Below are 23,878 nucleotides of genomic sequence, written 5' to 3'. Positions count from 1 at the left end.
GGGGACCACTTTTTGTCGTTCGGACATATTCGTACCTAAAATATTTAGGGTTAAATGCAAGAAACATCCTCCTTATATACAAAAGGTGCAAAAAAAACCCTTACTATTTTTTTTGGTGCAAAAAAACCCTGCTAGTTTTTTTTGGTGCAAATTGCCCCCTAAGAGCAGGTCCAATAGTTGGCCTGTTGGCGATTTGGGCCCATTTTGGCGACCCAATCTGCTTCATTGCGGGTCGTCAAAATTGGGCCACGTCATGCGGATCGGGGAATTGATTGCCATTTTCGATGACCTTGTTAGCAAGCGTGGGCATGCCATTATCAATTTTAACCTTCTTACATTAATGATTAAACTTAGAAAAAGTAAATCATCACAATATATTTGGTGACACACCACCAATACAATAAAAAAATATTACAACCATTATAACATATATAACACATCACTTTTTTTCCTGTCTCCCTCGATGTGGTGATTTAAGTTTCATGACACTACATCCACAGGGAGCATAGACTCATAGACGCTGGTTGTAGCCTTCTTTGCCCAAAGAAGAGAGGCGAGGATCGAAATGAGATGATGAAAGGGAGGTTGAAAAGTGTAGAGTGTTTACCTTTAGTTCCCAGTTAGTCCATGTTGTAATGGTTAGAAGATATAACACTTGCACAATAAGTGCACATATAAGCCCCAACCAAAGACCTTAAAAGAAATAGTTTCGATAGAGTGCATAAAAAAATCAGTGAAGATGAAAAGTAACAGATGCCACCAAAAAATAAAACCACAAACAATTACCTTTCCTCCAATGTGGAAAACAAATGCTAAAAGAATAGCAGAAGGAATGCCCACAAGATAATATGACCCGAGATTGACAAAAGCACCCATCTTCTGCCATCCACATCCCAACAGAACCTAAATGTTAACAAACATACATAAATTTGACTTCAATTTAAGAAACCAGTTGACCGGATTGACAATATATTTACAAGGCTCTGTCTTTAGACAATTGGTTGAGTATCAGAGGCAACAAAATAATTTTTGTAATATTCTCTACTCTCCATAGTTGCAAGGTGAACTCTTTTTCAAAATTTTGCAAATATTATCTCTCCCCACAGGCATCCATGAAAATATGCCTAACAGAATGAGAAACAACACATCAATCACCCCTTATGGTATTGCTATTTGAAACCTATTTGCAACCCTATTTATATATTTCTTTTCCTATAAATAATTTCACAAATTTGCCTAGTAAAGATAATTTACATGATATTATAAATGTATAACAGACCTAAAGGAATACATTGGAGTCCATCCATGAAGTTGGAAGTTGCAATAATTGGCATCATGATAGCTACATATCTGACCACTTCTTTTTCTCTGCTATAAGCATAGCCCCAGACGTTACGTATCAATATTAGGACCGATCCAACCAAATTGCCTTTAATAATAGCCACCACTAAGACGACACGCACTGCCAAACGTGCAACTTGAGGATTCCCAGCCCCCAACTCATTTGAGACTCGTGTGCTATATAGTAAAAGATAATTGCATTGGAAGGTACAAATTTAATTAAGGAAAATGGGAGGCATGGTTCTAAATTCGAATTGCATCATCTAATTCAACCTGGTCCAACTCAAACTAGAACAAGTGGTTGACAAAAAATTCCAAAGAAGAATTTAAAATGGTTCCAAATTGAATTCCATTGCCTAAATTTTAAAAATGATGTCAAAAATTCAAAGCCTTGGCACAGAGGAAAGAGAGATTCACTACATTCAGTATTGCATAACTGACCTCACTGCACCATTGAGTCCAACTAGGATCATCCAAACCGTCATAGATGTATTAAGGCTGGGGATGTAAATAAACATTATATTAGTAATTAAGATCGTAGAGTATGTTCGAAAATAATTCTTCTCAATTGAGTGTTCTAAAAATTCTAGGAAGATAAATGGATAATTTTTACCAGATAGAAAGAACTGAAGTTTCTAATCGGGGATTGGGTAGAAGACCAGATAATAAAACCATCATCTCAAATGATCACAACTCCATGCTGTTTTAAGTAATAGTAGAGATCACATTAATAGTCTATGAACATGGTGAAAGAATAAGGATCAGCATGACTATATACTTATGTAACATCCAATTGCTGAAAAAAAAAAATTTAAATAGAGGAAACTTGTCTGAAACAAAAAAGTAATTATAGCATTGCAATTATTGATGTCTATTTCAGAGTTTTTTTTTTTTTTTTTTTTTTTTTTTTTTTTTTTTCCAGTCTTTGTAATAAAATAGACCACTAAGAAGTAGAAACTTACCAAACCATGACAGCTGAAGGGACTGAAAGTCTAAGAAAAGTGAGGATATTTTGCAGGGCCTCATTCGAAACACCAGTCCAAGTATTTGCACATGAAAAGGAGAACTTGACATAAAGTGCTAAAAATAACACATTGATCCAATAAGAAATTGAACCAAGGCAGCTCCTCTGTTACCGAGGCCAGATTTGAACACCAGGACCTAACATACAAGGATGTGGAGTAGAGTTGTAATTCCGGAGCTTAACATCATGGGAAAGACATTGTTTTGAGTTTGTAAGAACCAAACGAGACATTGCCATATGCAAAAAGGCTGGGAATAATGAAATTTGCATAAAGTCCGGCTTCATTTGATATGGCAAGATCTTGGCCCAAGGCCTTGAGAATGGGGCCAGTGTTTGCCCAGATGAATGCAAGGGGTATGCTCACAAGTAAAATAATAAACATAGCTCTTTGCATGTGTATGCCAAGCATATGATATTGCTTTGCTCCATAGGACTGGCCACAAAATGTATCCAATGCACTTGCCATTCCCATCTACTCAAACAGGGAGGGAAAAAGCAAAAAAAGAGTGATAGGACGAACAATTCATAAACAATTTAATGCAAAATTAGCTTTGTCAAATGAATGGATTTCAAACAATAAAAAATCAATGCATTAAAATGGTGAAAGATCAAATTATTACACTTAAAAGATGATGTTACAATCAGGTAAATGAACCCACAAGCCCATTTCACTGAGAAACCCTTTTGCCAAACAATAGTGGAACACATTTTTTATATACAGAAAACTATGAGATCACAAATTCACATCTAGACAAACAAGTATGATATTACTTAAATTATCAAGTTTCCCACTTTTTATTTATTTATTTTTTATTATTATATTTTACTTAGAAATAAAGAGAAATCCAACTTATTTCCAAACTGCAGAGAATCCTCGCAATACAAGTAAGTATTAAGAGAAATTCAACTTATTTCCAAGCTGCAGAGCATTTTCACAATATAAGATGTGTACAAATACACACACACACACACACACATAATATAAGATGTGTACAAATACACACACACACACACACACACACACACATATTTATTTATGGTTATCAACATCAAGAAGAGAAACAAATTCAAAAACAAGCTACAAAAAATATGTAGAATTAATGGATTTACTACTCATATATTATATGCACAGATACATATAAAAGCATCACAACCATTTCTGAAACCTAAATAAAACTCCAAAGGAACACACATAAAAGAATAGGAGAACATAGAAGCCATTTAATTACCACAAATTGAAGAGAAACCCCAACTTACCAACACCGTAAAACCAGTAACGGTTGCGAAAGAAGTGGCCACTGAAGCACGAGAGAGAGCCAACTCCCCAAGATGGCCCACAAACATGAGAAAGATGAGCTGTAAGCAGAATTGTAATAGACGGACACATATGAGAGGCCCTGCCAACCATATCTGTGTTGGGGCACAGCGGAAGCAAAAGCTAGAAAGAAAACAACGATTCAAACCATAACACAAGATATATACGTGGTTCACTCAAAATCAGGGTTACATTCACGGATGAGAAGAGATTTACTATATATGTAGAGATATTATAATAGTAGAGAATTTTAACACCGGACCATGCACACAAACTTTTGACCGAGTTTTCCGTGTACTCCACGAGACTCCCTCTCGCCATCAGTGTTCACTCTACCAAACCCATAACTCACCCATACCATCAACGTACTCCCTCATGAGGCTACATCTCTCTCAACTCATAACTCTCAACAATAGCCCAAGTGTCTATTTATAGAGTCACATACCCAATTCCTTTGTGGACAAGGATTACAGTTTCTTAGAGCCCAATTCACGGTCTCTATAAGAAATTACCATAAAAAATACACTCTAAAATAGAAACTAATAATAATGGGAATTTGAGACATAATTCCTAACCATCTCCACCTTGGCTCAAATTTCATTACGTCAATCATTACTTCTCATGGCAATTGAATCTGGACAATTTTTTGCAACTTCAATCTTCTCGATCTTATTGCAGAACTCAGATTATCCCCACTATACGTTGCTCAATCAAGCAAAACCCCAAGGCTCCACCTTGACTACTTAAGCTCCATGCCATGTAGCACATGTTGAGACTTCTTGTATTTTCTAGATCTCCTTCACCTTTGGCTCTGATACCAGTTGTTGGGACACAGCGGAAGCAAAAGAAAGAAAGAAAACAATAATGCAAACCACAACACAAGATATATACGTGATTCACCTAAAATCAGGATTACATCCACGGATGAGAAGAGATTCACTATATATGTAGAGATATTACAATAGTAGATAATTTCAACACCGGACCATGCACACAAACTTTTGACCGAGTTTTCCGTGTACTCCACAAGACTCCCTCTCGCCATCAGTGTTCACTCTACCAAACTCATAACTCACCCCTACCATCAACGTACTTCCTCATGAGGCTACATCTCTATCAAATCATAACTCTCAACAATAGACTAAGTGTCTATTTATAGAGTCACATACCCAATTCTTTTGTGAACAAGGATTACAGTTTCTGAGAGCCCAATTCACGGTCTCTATAAAAAATTACCATAAAAAATACACTCTAAAATAGAAACTAATAATAATGGGGATTTGAGACATAATTCCTAATAATCTGCTCCTTCACTTCTACTACAATCTCCTTCCTATAAACCCCATTTTCACTGTTTCTCTCTCTACCAATTCCACTCTCTCCTTCAGAAATTTGAATCAAAGGTGAGGTTAGGGAAGATGGTTTATCCATTTTTCTTCGCTCTCCTTACCCTCAAACAGAGAGAGAGAGAGAGAGAGAGAGAGAGAGCCATTGAAGATTTTAAGAGTTAAAATTGTTTAATGGTGAGACTGCCCATACACTGTTCATTGTATACCAAAAATGTTCAAATTGGTAACAAGTTAACAACAATCATGATTATTTCTTTTATCGATAAATAAGGATGAAACTTTTGCATTCATCGACCTTCAGTACATGAGCTAATAGTCTGTGCTTCAATTTTGATTTCTTTAAAAAAAGCTGAGATTTGTTTTTTTAGTAATAAAGAGACATTATAGGTATGTGTTGACTTTTTGTACCACAACAATATTTTTTCACATAATAAACAAAGATAAAAAACATGTCATTGGTTCATTCGCAGTAAAAAACCAAAGATGAAAGTGACACACACACACACACACATATATATATACGTATATATTTAAACCGGGACTCTTCCAGTTGGGTGCCCTTTTGGTATTGGTAAATGTGATATGTGCGATGAGAGATATTTTAATAATGTTATGGTAGTTTTGAAGAATATGAACAGTGATAAAACTTAATAATTTATGGGTTAAGTTGTAAAATTAGCATCGTCATGTATTGATTAAGCAACGAGAAATAAAAAATAGAGTAATCACTGCGCTATATGATCTTTGGTTACCTGTTCTATATATTTATCAGACTGAATTTATTAGATTTAATTTATTGATAAAAAGTCGATTTTTTAAATAAATTAACCATTCTATATGTTTAGTTGTGGAATGAATTTTCATTCCAATGGAATGGCCATTCACACTTTAAGTTACATACCAAACAAAAGAATGGTTAGAATGGGCATTCCATTCCGTTCCATTCTTGCACACCAAAGGTAGCATAAGGGTTTGGACTGGCTTTGGCTGAATCTGCTGAAATTTTTGGCGGGAACGGCATAGGATGATTGCATGGGCATTTTGGGAAAATGGGTATTACAGTATTAAATTATGCCAGATTTTTGATGGAGGAGTAATTTTGCACTATATCAAAAGACTAGAGGTATTTATTGTACACTTTTTTAAATAAGAATAAAAGTGTTACGAAAAGTATACTTCTGTTTCTTGCACTTACCCCTATATCAAACAATCAATCATGTTGAAGAAAATCATCTTGTCAACGAACGGAAAAAAAAATATATATATACAAATAGGAATGTTCGCCCATATCATGAATTATCCAAATATGGGTTTTTCATTAATACCTAATATAACTTGTTTTCAATAGGTGATATTCAACCTATTACAAGATTTGAATTTAAAATTATTGTTTAAATTTGATAAAAAGATTTTGAGAATAGATTTCTCGTCAAACTCAATTTTATTTCATACTCAACTTGTAGACATTTACTTTTTCATATATATTATCTATTAAGGATCATACTGTGTAAGCCTTTTTTATAAAATCTTATTGTTATTTTCAATTCCTTTTAACATATTGCAAATGAATTAACTTCTTTATATTAAAATTAAGAATCATACTTATATGCACAATGACCTAACCGAAATGGTCAACCAAAGTGTTCGCATGGATGCAAACACTTGTACTGTCTCCTATTTATTGACTTGCTTAAGCTATCTGGATATGTGGATTAATATTAAAAATGAAAGGTTTTTTTTATTTATAATTTTATTTATTTATCAAACCACCTCTTGATGAAGAAGAAGCACCCCAAAAAAAAAAATATACATATTGCGGATTTGTTGCCGGCTTCATCATCCTTTTTATTGATTTTTTTTTGGTTCTTTCTGTTTTTTTAAACTACGCAGAATTCGTTATCGCACTTTCACAACCTCATGCATCATCATTATCCTTGTTTTATCCTTTGGGTGTCTTTTTTATAATTACATATAATATATATATATATATATATATATATATATATATATATTAGGTTATAGATTATAATATGACAACTAATTAATGTCTTACATCATCACCTCTTCCCTTGTAATTCAATCAACCTAAATATTTAATTAGCCATCATTGATCAAGTGATGTCTCTTCCTCCTTTCAAAGTAGAAGGCAAAGAGGGTTCCAATCTTCTTATAAACATCTTGAGAGTATTTTATCAAAAAAGTCTATATATATATATATGTGTGTGTGTGTGTATTATATTTTATATATGTACCAAGCAACGGTGATGAATGATAATTTTCATATTAATGATATTACTATGACATTATTATTATTGTGTTAAAAAAAAAAAAAAGACGGCATTATTATTAATGAATGACGATATTACCATGACATTAGTAGGTTACCTTCTTTAAGCCTCAGTGCTTCCAACATTCACAGCAGATTATGATCAAGAAAGATCATATAACATAAAGTAAGTAATGAGTACTCAATAATTTTTAGACTCCGAATTCAGGATTTCCTACCATCTCTAATACTCCTCCTGTCTCTGCCCTCAAAGTGCTGATTTTTCACCATTATAATGTGGCGACTTTCAAGCTTCATGACACTACTACATCCACAGGGATCATAGAGTCGTAGACTCTGGTCGTGGCCTTTTTTGCCTGGAAAGAAGCAGAGAGAATCGAAATGAGATTATGAAAGAGATCGAAACAGAAGATTGGGGGAGATTGAAGTACGTTGACAAGGAAATAATGTTTACCTCTATTTCCCAGTTAGTCCGTGCCGTAATGGTAAGAAGAGATAACACTTGCACAAGAAGTGCACATACAATCCCCAACCAAAGGCCCTACTAGAAACAATTTCAGCAGAAGAATAAAAAAAAAAAAATCATTTGATTGTAATGAAGTGAAGATTAAAAGTAATAGATGCCACTGAAACAGAGAACGACAAAAAATTACCTTTCCTCCAATGTGAAAAACAAAAGCTAACAGAATAGCAGAAGGAATACCCACAAGATAATATGACCCGAGATTGACAAAAGCACCGATATTCTGCCAACCACATCCCCTAACAGCACCTAAACGTTAACAAAAACAGTTACATTTGACTTCAACTTGAAAGCCAAATTGACCAGATTGACAAAACTTGTTTAGAGATTCCGTTTGATCCTGTATAGATCATATCCTCTTAGCTAGGCAATCAGTGTGGTTCAGTATAAGAAGCTACAAAAAAAATTCTCACTATGCTAATGGACTCCATAATTACATGGTAAACTCTTTCTCAAAATTCTGTAAATATCATTTCTCCTCCTAGGCATCCAACAAATTATACTGTTTCTATTTGCAACCATATCTGTATTATTCTTTGCCTACAAATAATTTTACGGATAGAAATAGAAGCTATAAGGTACTGTGTTTTTTATTTGATCAAGTGCCTACTAAAGCTAATGTATATGATATTTTAAATGTAGAGCAGACCTGAAAGAACACATTGGAGTCCATCAATGAAGTTGGATGTGGCAAGAATTGGCATCATGATGGCTACATATCTGACCACTTCTTTTTCATTGCTATAAGCATAGCCCCATATGTTACGTATCAATATAAGGACTGATCCAACCAAAATGCCCTCGGTAATAGCCATGACGAAGACGACACACACTGCCAAACGTGCAGCTTGAGGATGCCCGGCCCCCAACTCATTTGAGACTCTTGTGCTATGTAGGAAGATATAATTGCATTAGAAGATATGAACTTTTTATCAAGGAAATGGGAGGTGTGGTATTAATTTCGATTGCATCATCTAATTCAACCTGGTTGGAATTCAAGTCCAAAACTTCGAAAAAAATAAAATTTTAACTTATGTCCATATACCTCAATTTGAACAGATTGTGGTTGATAGAAATTTCCACTGTGGAGTTTTGAAATAATTCTAGATCAAAATCCATTGCCAAATATTTTGAAATGCAAACAAAAATTCACAACCTCGAAATAAAGAAAAGAGAGGGTCACTACATTCGTTATGGCATAACTGACCTCACAGCACCACTGAGTCCAAAGGGAATCATCCAAACCGTTTCAGCTGTATTAAGGCTGGGGATACAAACATTAAATTAGCAATTAACAAAAGCATAGAGTATGTCCAAAAACAACTTTTCTCAATTTAGTATCCGAATAGTTCAAGGAAAATGTATGGATAATTTTTACATGATAGAAAGCACTGAAGTTTCTAACTGGGGATTGGGTAGAAGACCAGATAATAGAACCATCATCTCAAATGACCACAACTCCAGGCTGTTCAAAGTAATAGTAGAAATCACATTATTAGTCTAGGAACACAGTGGCAGAATAACGATCAACATGATAAGATGCTTATGTGCCATATAATTGCTAAAAAAACAATTAAAATATAAGAAACTGAAACTAAAAGCAATTGTTGCATTGCAATTATTGGTCTAAATTTCAATTTTCTTGTTTGTCTTTTCTAGTTCACATAATGAAATGGGCCATGAAGAAGTAGAAACTTACCAGACCATGACAGCTGAAGGGACTGCAAGTTTAAGAAAAGTGAGGATATTGTGCAGGGCCTCCTTTGAAAAGCCAGTCCAAGTTTTTGCACACGAAGGAGAGAACTTGACATAAAGAGCTAATAACAACACATTGATCCAATAAGAGATGGCATTTGCCAAGGCAGCTCCTCTGTTACCGAGGCCAGATTTGAACACCAGGACCCAACATACAAGGATGTGGAGTAAAGTTGTAATTCCGGAGCTTAGTGTCATTGGAAAGACGTTGTTTTGGGTTTGTAAGAACCGAACAAGACATTGAAGAAGGCCATATGCAGGAAGGCTGGGAATCATGAACTTAGCATAAAGTCCGGCTTCTGATGATATTGCAGGATCTTGGCCCAAGGCCTTGAGAATGGGGCCAGTGTTTGCCCAAATGAGTGCAAGGGGTATGCTCACAAGTAAAAGAATAAACATAGCTCTCTGCATGTGTATGCCAAGCATATGATATTGTTTTGCTCCATAGGATTGGCCGCAAAAGGTATCCAATGCGCTTGCCATTCCCATCTACTTTTACAGAAAAAAAAAAAATGAAAGAGCCAACTATTCATAATCAATTTAATGCGGAATTTGTTTTATGAGATGAATGAATTTCAAACTACAAATAATAATAATAATAATAAAAACAATGCTATAGAATGATGTGAGATCAAATTGTTAATAGTTTTTTTTCCTTTCCTAAATCATCATTTTATTAAGCCAGCACAAGCAGCCAGCAAGCAAGAGGAAGAGTCCTCAACAAAAGATAAAAGGCTATATACATCAGCCAAAACAAGATCACACAAAATTGTGATGATGATGTTACGGCTAAATGATGTTACAATCATCTGAATGAACCCACTAGCCTATTTCAAGTACATAATTTTGTGATGATGCCGAGAAGACCGTCTGCCAAACAATAGTGCACACATTCGATCTGTATACAGTGAAGGAATTATAAGATCAATGGGTCGGTGGCCCAGTGGCATCAAGCATTTACTTTTCAAAGGGAGGTCAAGGGTTCAAGTTTTAGTGGAGGCATGTGTGTGTGTGGTGAGTACCAACTATTGAAAACCAACTATTGAAAAAGAAGAAGAAGAAGAAGAAGATCACGTATTGGCATGTGGACAAGCAAATATGATATTACTGAAATTATCAAGTTTCCCACTTTTTTTTTTTACTCAGAAATTAAGAGAAATTCAACTTATTTTCAAGCTGCAGAGCATCCTCACAATATGAGTGTATACAAATGGAACACTATAACCCATATCTCAAGAACATTACTTAGAAGCAGACAAATATAATGACTCGGTCTCAAACAACAAAGAAAATAAGAACCCAATAGGAAAGTAATCAAGCATTTAATTACCCAAAAAAAAAAACACAAGAAAAGTAATCAAGAAAGTCATGCTGTAATAATATTATACTTAAAGAGAAACAAACTCATGATCAAACTACAAGGGAGATACAGAATTAATGGATTTACTGCTCATCTATGCACAGACACAGACACAGTGACACATATGCATATAAAACCATCACAACAACTTCTAAAACACATATCAATTAACGACTATGAGATCGAACATATATAGAAGCCACGTAATTATGACAAATAGAAGAGAAACCCAACTTACCAACACGGTAAGACCAGTGACAGATGCGAAAGAAGTGGCCATTGAAGCACCAGAGAGAGCCAACTCTCCAAGATGTCCCACAAACATCACAGAGATAAGCTGTAAGCAGAATTGCAATAGACTGACACATATGAGAGGACCTGCCAACCATATCTGCTGCTTCAGTTCTTCTAAAATCTCCTTCCTTTGAACCCCATTGTCACCGTGTGTTTCTCTTCCAAATCCATGTCTGTCTCCTTCTTCAGAAATCTGGATCAAAGGTGAGTTCAGAGAACATGGTTTTTGATCTTGTCTGTCCATTTTTTTTATGCATGTGTTGACTTTTGCGCTAGAGCTTTATTTTTATTTATTTATTTATTTGCAAGCTAGAGCTTTATCAGTTCACCTAATAAAGAAAGACGGAAATTTTGTCAGCAAAGATGATTCAGAGATTATTATAATGTTATGTTGTGGTTGTTTTAATATATATATATATATATATATGTATGTGTGTGTACTGTGTATACTTGAACTTACACATACGAATACTGGGCAAACTCATCCACTCTGATTTGTACAATGACAAGATGTTCAACCTACAATTTTGTCAAATTCAGCAACTACATCTCAATAAATTGAGCCCCAGCTATTTCATTTATTTTGTTTCTTTTTTGTTTTATCCAAAATGATGCTTTCATATATAGCATGACACATAGCCTAATTTACTCACGGATACTACAATGAGGTCTACCTCTATCTCATGACACTTCTTATGAGTTTTTTTATTTTTTATTTTGCCATTGTAATGTACAAATATTGAGATTCAAATTTAATCATCTGAAGAAATTGTATAAGGATTATATAATTAAAATTTTGTACAAAATTTCATTTACAGTAATTACACATAAATCAGTTAAAGTTTTACATACTATTTTTTTTTACTCAAATTACACTATTAACTTTGATCGTTTCCTATAATTTTAGTTTAAAAATGTCATAAGAAACACCACATAATAGCATTACTCTTTACTCTGTACACTTAGTTAGTGAAACAAAAATATTTTTTCTCATTTTATTGTAGTCCTAACAAAGCCCATCCTGCAAAGGACTTCTATTTTAAAAAACCCCACGTAGAGAAAGTTGAAAAATAAAAAAATCTCAACAAACGCTCAAAAGGGTTATAATTTTATATTGGGTTAAGTGCAAAAATTCCCTTAAACTATTGCCCTTTTGTAAATAATTCCTCTAAGCTAAGAATTGCCCCCTTAAACTATTGATTTATTACAATTAAGGACAAATCTATCACAAAAAACTATTTTACCCTTTCTCATTAAAATTTTCATTTCTTATTAAATTATTTTTATTATCTTTTCTCTTATATAAATATTAATTATACTATTCACCTTAATTTTAAGCAATTTATTAAATAAAAAGAGGATGTACACGGAGTGCTTTAGGCCGAAACAAGCCCAAATCATCGGAAACTGAGAGCCATGAAGCCCAACATAAAGCCTATCATGTTACACAGGCCAATAGCCCACCCAAAGAAAACAGATCAAATAGGCCCAAATAAAGAAGCAAATGGAGCCCTCAGTTAATACTATTTGAGTGGATCAAGCCCGCAACGGCCGCACAAATCTTGTCTTCTTTAACCCACCACACATTGGAGAAGGGTATTGGATGCACCCGACACATTGTGCATCGGACTCATTTAAATCGTAGGTGTTTTGTATGTGCAGGTGTATGTTGCACACACGATTCGAATGAACTCGGTATACGGTGCGCCCCAATATTCGTGGACTCTCTGCCCTTTAAGATTGGTAAGGCAAGGTAGAAGAAGAATAGCAAGGACATAGTACTTGGTCTTCTTTGTACACGGGTAACCCTTGACTCCTTTCCCGGCAGAACTAATCCCCGATCAGTCACAATAGCCAAGGCTTTAACGAGACGGGTGTCGCCTTGAAGTTCAGGCATTGGAGCACTTCGCTTATTAAGATTAACACATTAGTCGAAAAAGTCTTGATTATAGGCCCACTTCCATGCTTTGGCAACATAAGCGAAGGGTGAAAGCCTAGCTCGAATCTCAAAAGAAGGAGCATTCCCGTATTCAGTCCATTCCGAAAGTGGAGGAGTTGCTCAGGAATGGATGTCAGAAGCTTGGAGAAAGAGGGGAACAGTTAAAACTTCATTATCCCCTTTGCACCGTGCAATGGACATATCTAAACCATTCATCTAATACATATGTCCACGCACTGATCGCACGCACGCACGCACGCACGAACTACTAGTCTACTACTACTTCCTATTCTCTCTCTATCTCTGCAAGTAGATAGAAGAAAAATGGACAACTTGACTTTGGCCCAACTTATATTGAGACTTGTTAACTTTCCGTTGCAAGGGATACACATGTTAAGACTTGTAAAATGGAAATAGGAAAAAGTTCTTAGGAAAATAATAATAATAAAATGGAACTAGGAAAAAGTGCTCAAGCAAATGATTTATTTATTTATTTATTTTTATTTTTTTGGATAACAAAAAATTAATTCACTCTTTAACCACTTTGAACTTTCAGATCAGAAAATGTCTCGAGCAAATGAGTTAATTCGGAAACAATGTTAAAGTCAGCTCAACAAATCGAAAGCATCACAATAATGCATGAATTCAAGAACAAAACATATTTATGTACAAGTTCCAAAATCAAACTCTAAGTTTTTGAACTAATCAGCAATTTAATCTGAGTCTTAATGACAATGTTATTAATATTTGTTTTAGGATAAAGTGCAAAAAAAACTTAGAGTTTAAAAAATAATATTATGGTCATTTAATGATGTATAGTCTAGGCGGATATTTTGCAACAAAATATAGTTTAGGGAGGGAGTTGTTTGCAAATTCAAACATAGTTAACAAGATTTTTTTGAACTTTACACTACAAAAAATAAATAGTACTATCATATAACTTGCTTCTAAACCAATAAAAATTGAATAATGATTTAGTCTCATGTGAAGTAGTCGGAAGTTAAATGTGTTCAATTATTTTATGCAAATGAAGATGACATCATTATCACATCATTGAGTTCATGAGTCAACAAGTTTTTTTTAATTATTTTTATTTTGTTATTCTATCAAAATTAGGAAACTGTAATACATAACAGATTGAGTTCATGGTTTTGCAATGTGGAAATTGAAAAAATGAGGTAATATATCCTCTCCATTCTAAATTTCTTGGGTGAGATTTGGCATGTTGGTTTGTTGAATTAAAAATAGACGAATGTTGTAATTTGATGCGTTTAGATTACCAATACCACCGTATCTAAATAGCATATGGATGAGAGAGTCACTAAATAAAATTAATTATCGATACGATAAATATACTACTTTGATTCAAAATGCCCTCTTTATATCATTCTCATATCCATTTCCACTCTCTCTCAATTCACTTTCGTGGTGGGAACGGTGGTATTATATATATATATACATATATAAACACTTTTAAATATATATGGGTGGTGCATGGCAAGTGCAGTGTGGAGTCATGATTTTATTTCGGGCGAAGTGTACTTTATAAAAATAAAAATAAATCAACTGTGTCATGCTTTTTATTAATTTAATTAGTCTTAGTTGCTTTAAGGATGCATTATAGTCTTAATAAAAACAATAATGAAGCAGAAATCAATTTTAAAAGAAACATATTGAAACTAACAATGCAATAAGATACAAATCCAAAATATAGAAATGCACCATCCAAAATATAGAAATGCAATAACACTGCATTAATTAATATTTACAAAATATTACATTAAAGAAAAAATTCAAAAAATATACAGACACAAGTAGAGTTCATGAAAGCAAATAAAAAGAAAAGCGGAAAAAAAAAAAGACAAAAAATGTTATAGTACATATCTCATGCATGAGTGTAAAAAGTAAAATTTTAAGAAGAATAAAGAAAAAACAAAAGAGTAAAGAAAAACAAAAAAAAAAAAAAAAATTGAAGGAAAACAAAATTAGGGTTTAACTAAAAAAATTTAAATTTTAGGAGGCATTTTCTAACATTTCTATAAAACTTCTTCCATATATATAAGTAAAATACATATTATGTATATATGGCACAGACACGTGTCCCCTAAGCCTTAATTGGTTTCGCCCCTCGATGGTGGTGACTGGTGGGTACGTGTTGATATAGATGATGATATATGGGTGGTGATACATAGAGAGAATAGATTAAGCAAAATTGTTGGAGAAGTGAGATGATGATGATGGGGTGGTGGTTGCGGTGGAATTTTACAGTGATTGGCGGTGGTGGATTTTTTGTTTTTGGATCTGTTGTTTGGAGTAGTGGTGGCATCCGTTGGTGTGGATGGTGGTTGGATTTTGTTCAGATGGATAGTGGGGTGATATAGAGAGGAAAATGGTGGTGGCATCCGTTGGTGTGGATGGTGGTTGGATTTTGTTCAGATGGATAGTGGGGTGATATAGAGAGGAAAATGGTGGTGATATGGAGGGAAATGAAAATTATTGGTGAGGGATAATTTGGATTCAAATTGTATTCATATTTGTCAAATACGAAACTACCATCTTAAAGGCTGTTATATTTGTAATATATATATATATATTAATTGGGCACTTTTCATCAATTATTTTTTGAACTTGTATTTGTTATACGTAATCCTAATTATACAAAAAATATTGGTAATTCTCTAATTTGTCTATTGGATAGTTACTTTTTTCCATCTCTATAGTTTCTACAGTGTGAAACAATTGATTTTGGTAGTGAAACAATTGATTTGGGTGATTTTAATGTTTAAGAGTTGGTTATTGATTTTTCGTGGTTGAACAAATATAAATTCATTTAAATAAGCATATTGCTTGGGTGTATAGGAAGGAGCTATCACCTCCTTATATAGGTATTTAACCTCTACTAAAATATTCTAAATATGTAGAAACGAGAGTTCTCCCCGAAGAATAGTTTATATAGAAAATTTTAGAGAATATTACACGCATTAAAACAAGTTTAAAACAATTCTATAGACAATTTTGAAAGGGTGTAGAGAAGTCTAAAAAATTTTTGGCAATGCAAGTAGCCATGTCATATTTGATGTATGTCTGCATTGGTAAACTCTAAATGAGAGTAACGCTTTGCTGTCGAAGACGGTAACACTTCTGTAACATCAAGATTATAACTCTAAACTCAAAAGAGTTATAATTTCATATATAATTCTTCATTTCAAGATGTGTTAATTAGATTTTTTTTTTTTTTTTCAAAATTATTTGTTACAGTAAATTACATAAAGGAATATTTTTTATTGTTTATTTATGTACAATACAAATAAGTGACGGATCCCACTTTCTTTGCCATTGATTAAAAAAAATATGTTTAAAAATTCACTACAATAAATTCATACAAATATCATTTTCCTAAATATAAAGAATGTGTATGTACATGGAGAGCCTTCGGCTTCGGCGAAAACAAGCCCAAATCATGGGAAACTGAGAGGGCCATCGAGTCAACATAAAGCCTATCAGTTACACAGGCCAATAGCTCACCCAAAGAAAACAGATCAAATAAGCCCAAATAAAGGTTCAAAAGGAACCCTTAGCTAAGACCATTTGAGTGCAGTCCGATGATCAAGCCCACGGCCACACAAATCTTGTCTTCTTTAATTCCCCACATTGGAGAAGATATGGGATGCACCAGACGCACTGTGCACTGGACTCATATGAGTCGTAAATGTTGTACAAGCGGGTACATATTATACTAGTACGATTCGAATGAGATTGGTATACAATATTCCACACATTGATGCTCACATATTTTATTAAATTCACAAGCATACATACATATAATATCACTATACATATGTTACCCTTTCTATTTTCTCGTCTTGCTTGGTTTATGATCCTCACTCTTACTATTTTCTTTGTCCCAAAATATAATTTTGTAAATCACAGTTTCCAAAGCACCCAAAACATCCAACTATTTTGAGAAGGAAGTATCTAAACTCTGACACCATCCTATGCGTAAATCACACTACTACGCAGTGCACGCACATTTTTATTTATTATTTCACTATTTCTCACATTATTACCACAACCACACAGAGACACACCAACTATTTTTCCTTTTTTAACACACACACACCTACTCACTTCCCGTTTTCAACCTTCTCATTCATATTTGTGGTGTGGACCCATATATTGTCTTACATCACTTAACTAAAATAGTTAATATCAACTCAAAATTGACCTAGTTGAAAAAACTTGGGCCTAGTACCTTATTAAGTATCAACTCTCAAGATCAATTTTTGTTAAATACAAATAATTCCAAAAAAAAAAACTATATAGATATATATAGAAATTTAGATCTAACAGAATTTTCAAATTTTAGTTTTCTTGATGATTCCATTTGTACCGGATGAGCACACATTCATATGTAAAACACTGCAACCTCACATAAAGGATAATCATAATGTTGATATATCATATATGTGGAAGCAATAGAATAATAATAATACTAAAGAATGGAATTTATGAACATGGAGGATGCTCTTTAATCAATTCCTTAAATTATGAACGTGAGGTGTTATTTTCGAGTACAGTACTTCAACATTTATTGTAGAGATACAACTAGCCAACTTTCTTTAAGCATCAGAGCTTCCAACATGGACAGTAGAGGATGATCATATGACATAAAGTAACAAGTATTCAGTAATTTTTAGACTACCGAATTCAAAATTTCCTACCATCTGCAGTACTTATGTCTTTGCCCTCAATGTAGTGATTTTTCACCATTATAATGCGGTGACTTGTAGAGCTTTATGAGACTACATCCACCGGGATCATAGAGTCGTAGACTCTATCCGTAGCCTTCTTTGCCTAAAACAGAGAAGAGAGGATCAAAATGAGACAATGAAAGAGATCCAATCAGAAGAATGGGGAAGATCGAAGTACGTTGAGAAGGTTAGCGTGTTTTACCTCTAGGTTCCAGTTAGTCCGTGCTATAATGATAAGAAGACACAACACTTGCACAACAAGGGCACATACAATCCCCAGCCAAAGGCCCTACAACAAACAATTTCAACACAAGAATTACATAAATAAATATATATACACACACATATATATCACTTGACTGCAATGAAGTGAAGAAGAAAAGCAACAGATGCCTCTGAAAAAGAGAACGACAAGCAATTACCTTTCCTCCAATGTGGAAAACAAAAGCAAACAGAACAGCAGAAGGAATGCCCACAAGATAATATGACCCGAGATTAACAAAAGCACCTATCTTCTGCCACCCACATCCTCTGACAGTACCTAAACGTTAATAAATTCTGTTTGTTTATATTTTGATCAAGAGCCAACGAAAGATAATGTATATGATATTATAAATGTAGAAGAGACCTGAAAGAACACATTGAAGTCCATCCAAGAAGTTGGATGCCGCAACAATTGGCATCATGATAGCTACATATCTGACCACTTCTTTTTCGTTGCTGTAAGCATAGCCCCAGATGTTACGAATCAATATTAGGACTGATCCAACCACAATTCCCTCAGTAATGGCCATGCCTAAGATGACACGCACTGCCAAACGTGCAGCTTGAGGATGCCCAGCCCCCAACTCATTTGAGACTCTTGTGCTATATAGGAAAAAACAATAATTGCATTACAATATATGAATTAAATCAAGGAAATAGGAGGCATGGTTTTATATTTCAATTGCATCATCTAATTCAACCAGGTAAGAACCCAAGTCCAAAACTTTGAAAAAAAAATGTGGAAATTTGAAATGGTTCTAGATCAAAATCCATTGCCAATTTTTTTGAAATGTCATCAAAATTTCAAAACCTTGGTACAAAGGAAAGAGAAATTCACTATATTTGCAATGGCATAACTGACCTCACGGCACCACTAAGCCCAAAGGGAATCATCCAAACTGTCGCGGCTGTATTAAGGCTGGGGATATAAGCATTATATTAGCAATTAACAAAATCATAGAGTATGTTAAAAAAACAACTCTTTTCAATTGAGTATTCTGATATTTCAAGGTACATATATGGATAATTATTACCTGATAGAAAGCACTGAAGTTTCTAACTGGGGATTGGGTAGAAGACCAGATAATAGAACCATCATCTCAAATGACCACATCTCCAGGCTGCTCAAAGTAATAGTAGAAATCACATTATTAGTCTACGAACACGGTGGCAGAATAAGATTAAGCATGATAACTGATAAGATGCTTACGTACCATCTAATTACTAAGAAAAAAAATTACAAAAGAAGAAACTGGGCTGAGAGCCTGAGATTAAAAGCAATTGTGACAATTCAATTATGGCTGTAAATTTCAGTTCTTTTTCGTTTCCACTAAGAAGTAGAAACTTACCAGACCATGACAGCGGAAGGGACTGCGAGTTTAAGAAAAGTGAGGATATTGTGTAGGGCCTCCTTTGAAAAGCCAGTCCAAGTTTTTGCACAGGAAGGGGAGAACTTGACATAAAGTACTAATAATAACACATTGATCCAATAAGAGATGGAATTTGCCAAGGCAGCTCCTCTGTTACCGAGGCCAGATTTGAACACTAGGACCCAACATACAAGGACGTGGAGTAGAGTTGTAATTCCGGAGCTTAGCATCATCGGAAAGACATTGTTTTGGGTCTGTAAGAACCGGACGAGACATTGAAGAAGGCCGTATGCAGAAAGGCTGGGAATCATGAAATTTGCATAAAGTCCGGCTTCATCTGATATGGCAGGATCTTGGCCCAAGGCCTTGAGAATGGCGCTCGTGTTTGCCCAGATGAATGCAAGGGGTATGCTCACAAGTAAAAGAATGAACATAGCTCTCTGCATGTGTATGCCAAGCATATGATATTGTTTTGCTCCATATGACTGGCCGCAAAAGGTATCCAATGCGCTTGCCATTCCCATCTACTCAAACATAAACAAGTTAAAAGAACTTTTGGACAATTATATAATTAACTAGGTTTTGTCAAACGAATAATTTCAAAGTTCAAACTATAAAAAATCAATGCTATAAAATTGTGAAAGATCAAATTCTTATAGTTAAAAGATATTTTTACAATCATCTAAATGAACACACTAGCCTATTTCAAGCACAAAATTGTGTGATGATGCTGAGAAGCTCGTTTGCCAAACAATAGTGGAACACATTTTGTATATACTAAACAAACTATAAGATCACATATTTACATGTAGACAAGCAAATATTACATTAATGAAATTATCAAGTTTCCCACTTTTTTTTTGCATATTTTATTCTGAAATTAAGAGACATTGTACATATTTCCAAACTGCAGAGAATCCTCACAATATATGTCTACAAATACACATACATATGCACACACATATATATGTATATATTTACAGTATAGTTTATATATACCTATCAGCATCAATGGACTAATGGAGCCCTATATATAGTCTATTATATATATGTAACTATATATTTATAATGTATACATGCTTATCAACATCAACAGACTGATGGAGCAGTACAGTCTATAACCCATAACTCAAGAACATTAATTAGAAGCAGACAACAAATAAAATAACAACCCAAAAAGAAAGTAATCAAGGCATAATTTCCTTATTCCTTTATTTTTTTCTTGAATAAATTCATATTGTAATATTATAGTTAAGAGAAACAAACTCAAATAGGGAGATATAGAATTAATGGATAACCTACTCAATCTATACATATACACAGAGACATATACATATAAAACCATCACATCAACATCTGAAACCTAAACAGAGCTCCAAAGAAACACATATCAATTAAAGACTATGAGAACGTAGAAGGCATATAGTTACGACAAATTAAATAGAAACTCAACTTACCAACAAGCTAAAACCAGTAACAGATGCGAATGAAGTGGCCATTGAAGCACCAGAGAGAGCCAACTCTCCAAGATGGCCCACAAACATGACAGAGATGAGCTGTAGGCAGAATTGTAATAAACTGACACATATGAGAGGCCCTGCCAGCCATATCTGCTTCTTCAGTTCTTCCACAATCTCCTTCCTAGTAAACCCATTTTCACTTTTTCTCTCTCTACCAATTCCATTTCTATCTTCTCCTTCAGAATTTTGAATCAAAGGTGCGGTCAGAGAAGATGGTTTTTGTCCTTCTCTCTCCATTTTTTCTTCTATCCTTAAACCAAAGAGAGAGAAAGCGTGAGACACGTAATAGAGACAATGTGATCAGAGCACCACCGACGATTTTAAAGGGGTGAGATTTTTTCCAATGACTAAACTGCCCGTACACTTTGTATATTGTAACGAATTTGTCATATTGGTAAAAAATTTATTACATATTTTTTTATGAAAAAAAAGAAGGATAAACTTGTCCATCCATCTCGTTAGTACCGACTAATGTGGCGATCACTTGAAGATGAGAGACTCTGTGTAACAAGAAGAGTTTTTGTTAGACTCTGTTTACTGAAATTTTCTAAAATAATAAATTGAAAATTACTTTTTATTTCTTTTTATGTATTAATACTCAAGCTAACCCTAATCCTCATAACCTCTAACTTTCTATCAGATTTATTCTTTGTTTGTTTTGCATTGATTTTTGCAATTTTAAAACGCATTTACATAGATAAAAAGTCCTTATAAATGTCAGAATTTTTTTTTCGAACTAGTGATATGGATATTCACACTAATATAGTATATAAAAACAATTGAGATTTGTTTACTTAATAAGGAGGATAAATTAATTTTTTGGGGGGTTTATTGCGGTCATAAATGCACTATCACGATGGAGTGGTTTTAATAATGTTATTATGGTAGATTAATTAAAATAGAAGGGGTAAATTGTAAAATCAGCATCTTAGAATATTGATCAATGCAAGGACAAATTTATAAAGAACAATGACACAACGTAATACGAGAATCATTAAAACAGAAGGGGTAAATTGTAAAATCAGAATCTTAGAATATTGATTAACGCAAGGACAAATATATAATGGCTGCCCAATTGACAAGAGGGACCACAAGACTCGGGTTCGGAGTACCACGCAGATTTTGATGACGTGGCAGCATGTTTTGTAGCATGCATACAGAGGGGGACTGGTTTTATATATTACTGATTTGATGTCTCGTTGAAATGTATCTTTTAAAATATTTCTGTAGGACCTTGTTTTGATGCATAGGGAAGGATTAAAAAAAAATCTATCTTTCAATTTAAAATTATAATTCGATTTTTTTTTTTTTTTTTTTTTTTTTTTTTTTTTTGTTTTTTTTAAAAAAAACTGAAATTTGATCCCATTTCATGCTTTATTTGTATCAATTTAAATTTTTTTTATTTTTTTTTCCAGATATTCTACGTCACAGGAGATTATATTGTGAAAGTAACTTCTCTTAGATTTATTCCGTTTTTACATGTAGCAAATGAATTAGTAACTTTTTAATATTGACATTAAAATACACGACTTGTCTAAGTCATTTAAATTTGTGAGTTAAAGTGCAAAAGCATAATTTTGTATCAACCTAGCGTTAATTTTTGAAGCACATTCTCACTTCAATTGAACAATCTTCGTGAAAACTGTAGCTCCGTTAATGGTGATGAGTGATGACATTTTTACTTATATAGGAGTGTTTATGGTGGGTTTTGAAATTTTATTATAATTAGTAAAACAGGTGCATGTGATGAAAAGTTATTTTATAATTTTAATTAAAATATATATATATATAAGTTATCAAAATAAATTTACTTTTTTAAATAATTGATTAGTAACTTCATTGAGTAATTAAAAATTTAAATATTTATATGAAGCGAAATGTGTTGTCGAGATTAAAATTTAAAAGTAAAATCTTAAATTTATGGAGTTGCTATTATTTGTATATTAGGTATATAATTAGAGAATAAAATATATAATAGAACTCTTGGCACAGTTCTGTAAGAAAGTTAGAGGGGAGGATGCCGCTCTAAACACAGTTAATTGTTTTCGATTCGCCAGATCTTACATCAGTAGGCCCTCAATGTTGAAAATAATAATAATAAATTGAACATTTCTCTCATATTTGTACACTATACTTAAAATAAGATATGATTTTTATTTTTAGTTTTTATTTTTATTATAAAATTATTAGATAATATATTAATGAGTGCAAAGACTCAAAATCGAATTTCCTAAAACAACTAGTAACAACCAATTACCAAACAAAGAAGGCGTTGCAATAATACATGGTACCATGATTAGATAAAACCACTAAGTACAAAAAAATAAAAATAATAATAATAAATAAATATCCCTGCATCAACAATTCTAAAATATTCTATCCTCACTAATATAGGAGTACTGGTCAAACACATCCACTTAATAAGACAAGCTCTGAGTTGTATTCAATGAGAAAATAATTCTACAAATCGTCAAAATTCGACCAACAAATTATAACCCAGCAAGCAATCTCAATCACTTGAGCCCCAAGTCTATTCTTTTTGTTTTTGGGGAAATATATATATTTTAGTTTATTAGCAGTGAGGATCATTGATGGGGATATACCAAAATGGTCCGTCCATTCATACATAGCATGACATCCTTAATTCAAATTCCAATTATGGAACTCGAGACTAGTAAGAAAATTCCCCATAGTAGGTGGTGCATACTGATTTACACTAAAACTAATCAAAATCAAGCTTCGTCAAAGGTCTAACCAGATCCTCTTGATACTTGAATTATGCTACA

The 23,878-nt window shown here is 33.6% G+C and overlaps 2 protein-coding genes and 1 pseudogene across 2 annotated transcripts; all 3 read right to left on the bottom strand.

Moving 5' to 3' along the window:
- Nucleotides 1-344: 344 nt before the first annotated feature.
- LOC132285305 (protein DETOXIFICATION 16-like) lies at nucleotides 345-3,724 on the bottom strand (annotated as a pseudogene).
- Nucleotides 3,725-7,609: 3,885 nt separating this feature from the next.
- LOC132281894 (protein DETOXIFICATION 16-like) lies at nucleotides 7,610-11,492 on the bottom strand. The gene is made up of 8 exons (XM_059783554.1): nucleotides 11,193-11,492; nucleotides 9,539-10,083; nucleotides 9,218-9,304; nucleotides 9,047-9,103; nucleotides 8,489-8,727; nucleotides 7,970-8,088; nucleotides 7,771-7,857; nucleotides 7,610-7,672 (listed from the first exon to the last, which is right to left on the bottom strand). Exons 1-8 carry the CDS (start codon nucleotides 11,490-11,492, stop codon nucleotides 7,610-7,612), a joined length of 1,497 nt encoding a protein of 498 aa, XP_059639537.1.
- A 6,217-nt stretch (nucleotides 11,493-17,709) lies between these two features.
- LOC132284514 (protein DETOXIFICATION 16-like) lies at nucleotides 17,710-21,391 on the bottom strand. The gene is made up of 8 exons (XM_059786623.1): nucleotides 21,030-21,391; nucleotides 19,552-20,096; nucleotides 19,237-19,323; nucleotides 19,065-19,121; nucleotides 18,567-18,805; nucleotides 18,361-18,479; nucleotides 18,141-18,227; nucleotides 17,710-18,041 (listed from the first exon to the last, which is right to left on the bottom strand). Exons 1-8 carry the CDS (start codon nucleotides 21,327-21,329, stop codon nucleotides 17,982-17,984), a joined length of 1,494 nt encoding a protein of 497 aa, XP_059642606.1. The 5' UTR covers nucleotides 21,330-21,391; the 3' UTR covers nucleotides 17,710-17,981.
- Nucleotides 21,392-23,878: the final 2,487 nt, after the last annotated feature.

The sequence above is a fragment of the Cornus florida genome, unplaced genomic scaffold (genome assembly GCF_030987335.1).
Source record: "Cornus florida cultivar Cherokee Brave unplaced genomic scaffold, ASM3098733v1 CherokeeBrave_3.0.0_Hap2_Chr11, whole genome shotgun sequence".
NCBI lineage: Eukaryota > Viridiplantae > Streptophyta > Magnoliopsida > Cornales > Cornaceae > Cornus > Cornus florida.
The sequence above is the reverse complement of the archived record's forward strand: the minus strand, read 5'-3'. Positions and strand labels throughout refer to the sequence as shown.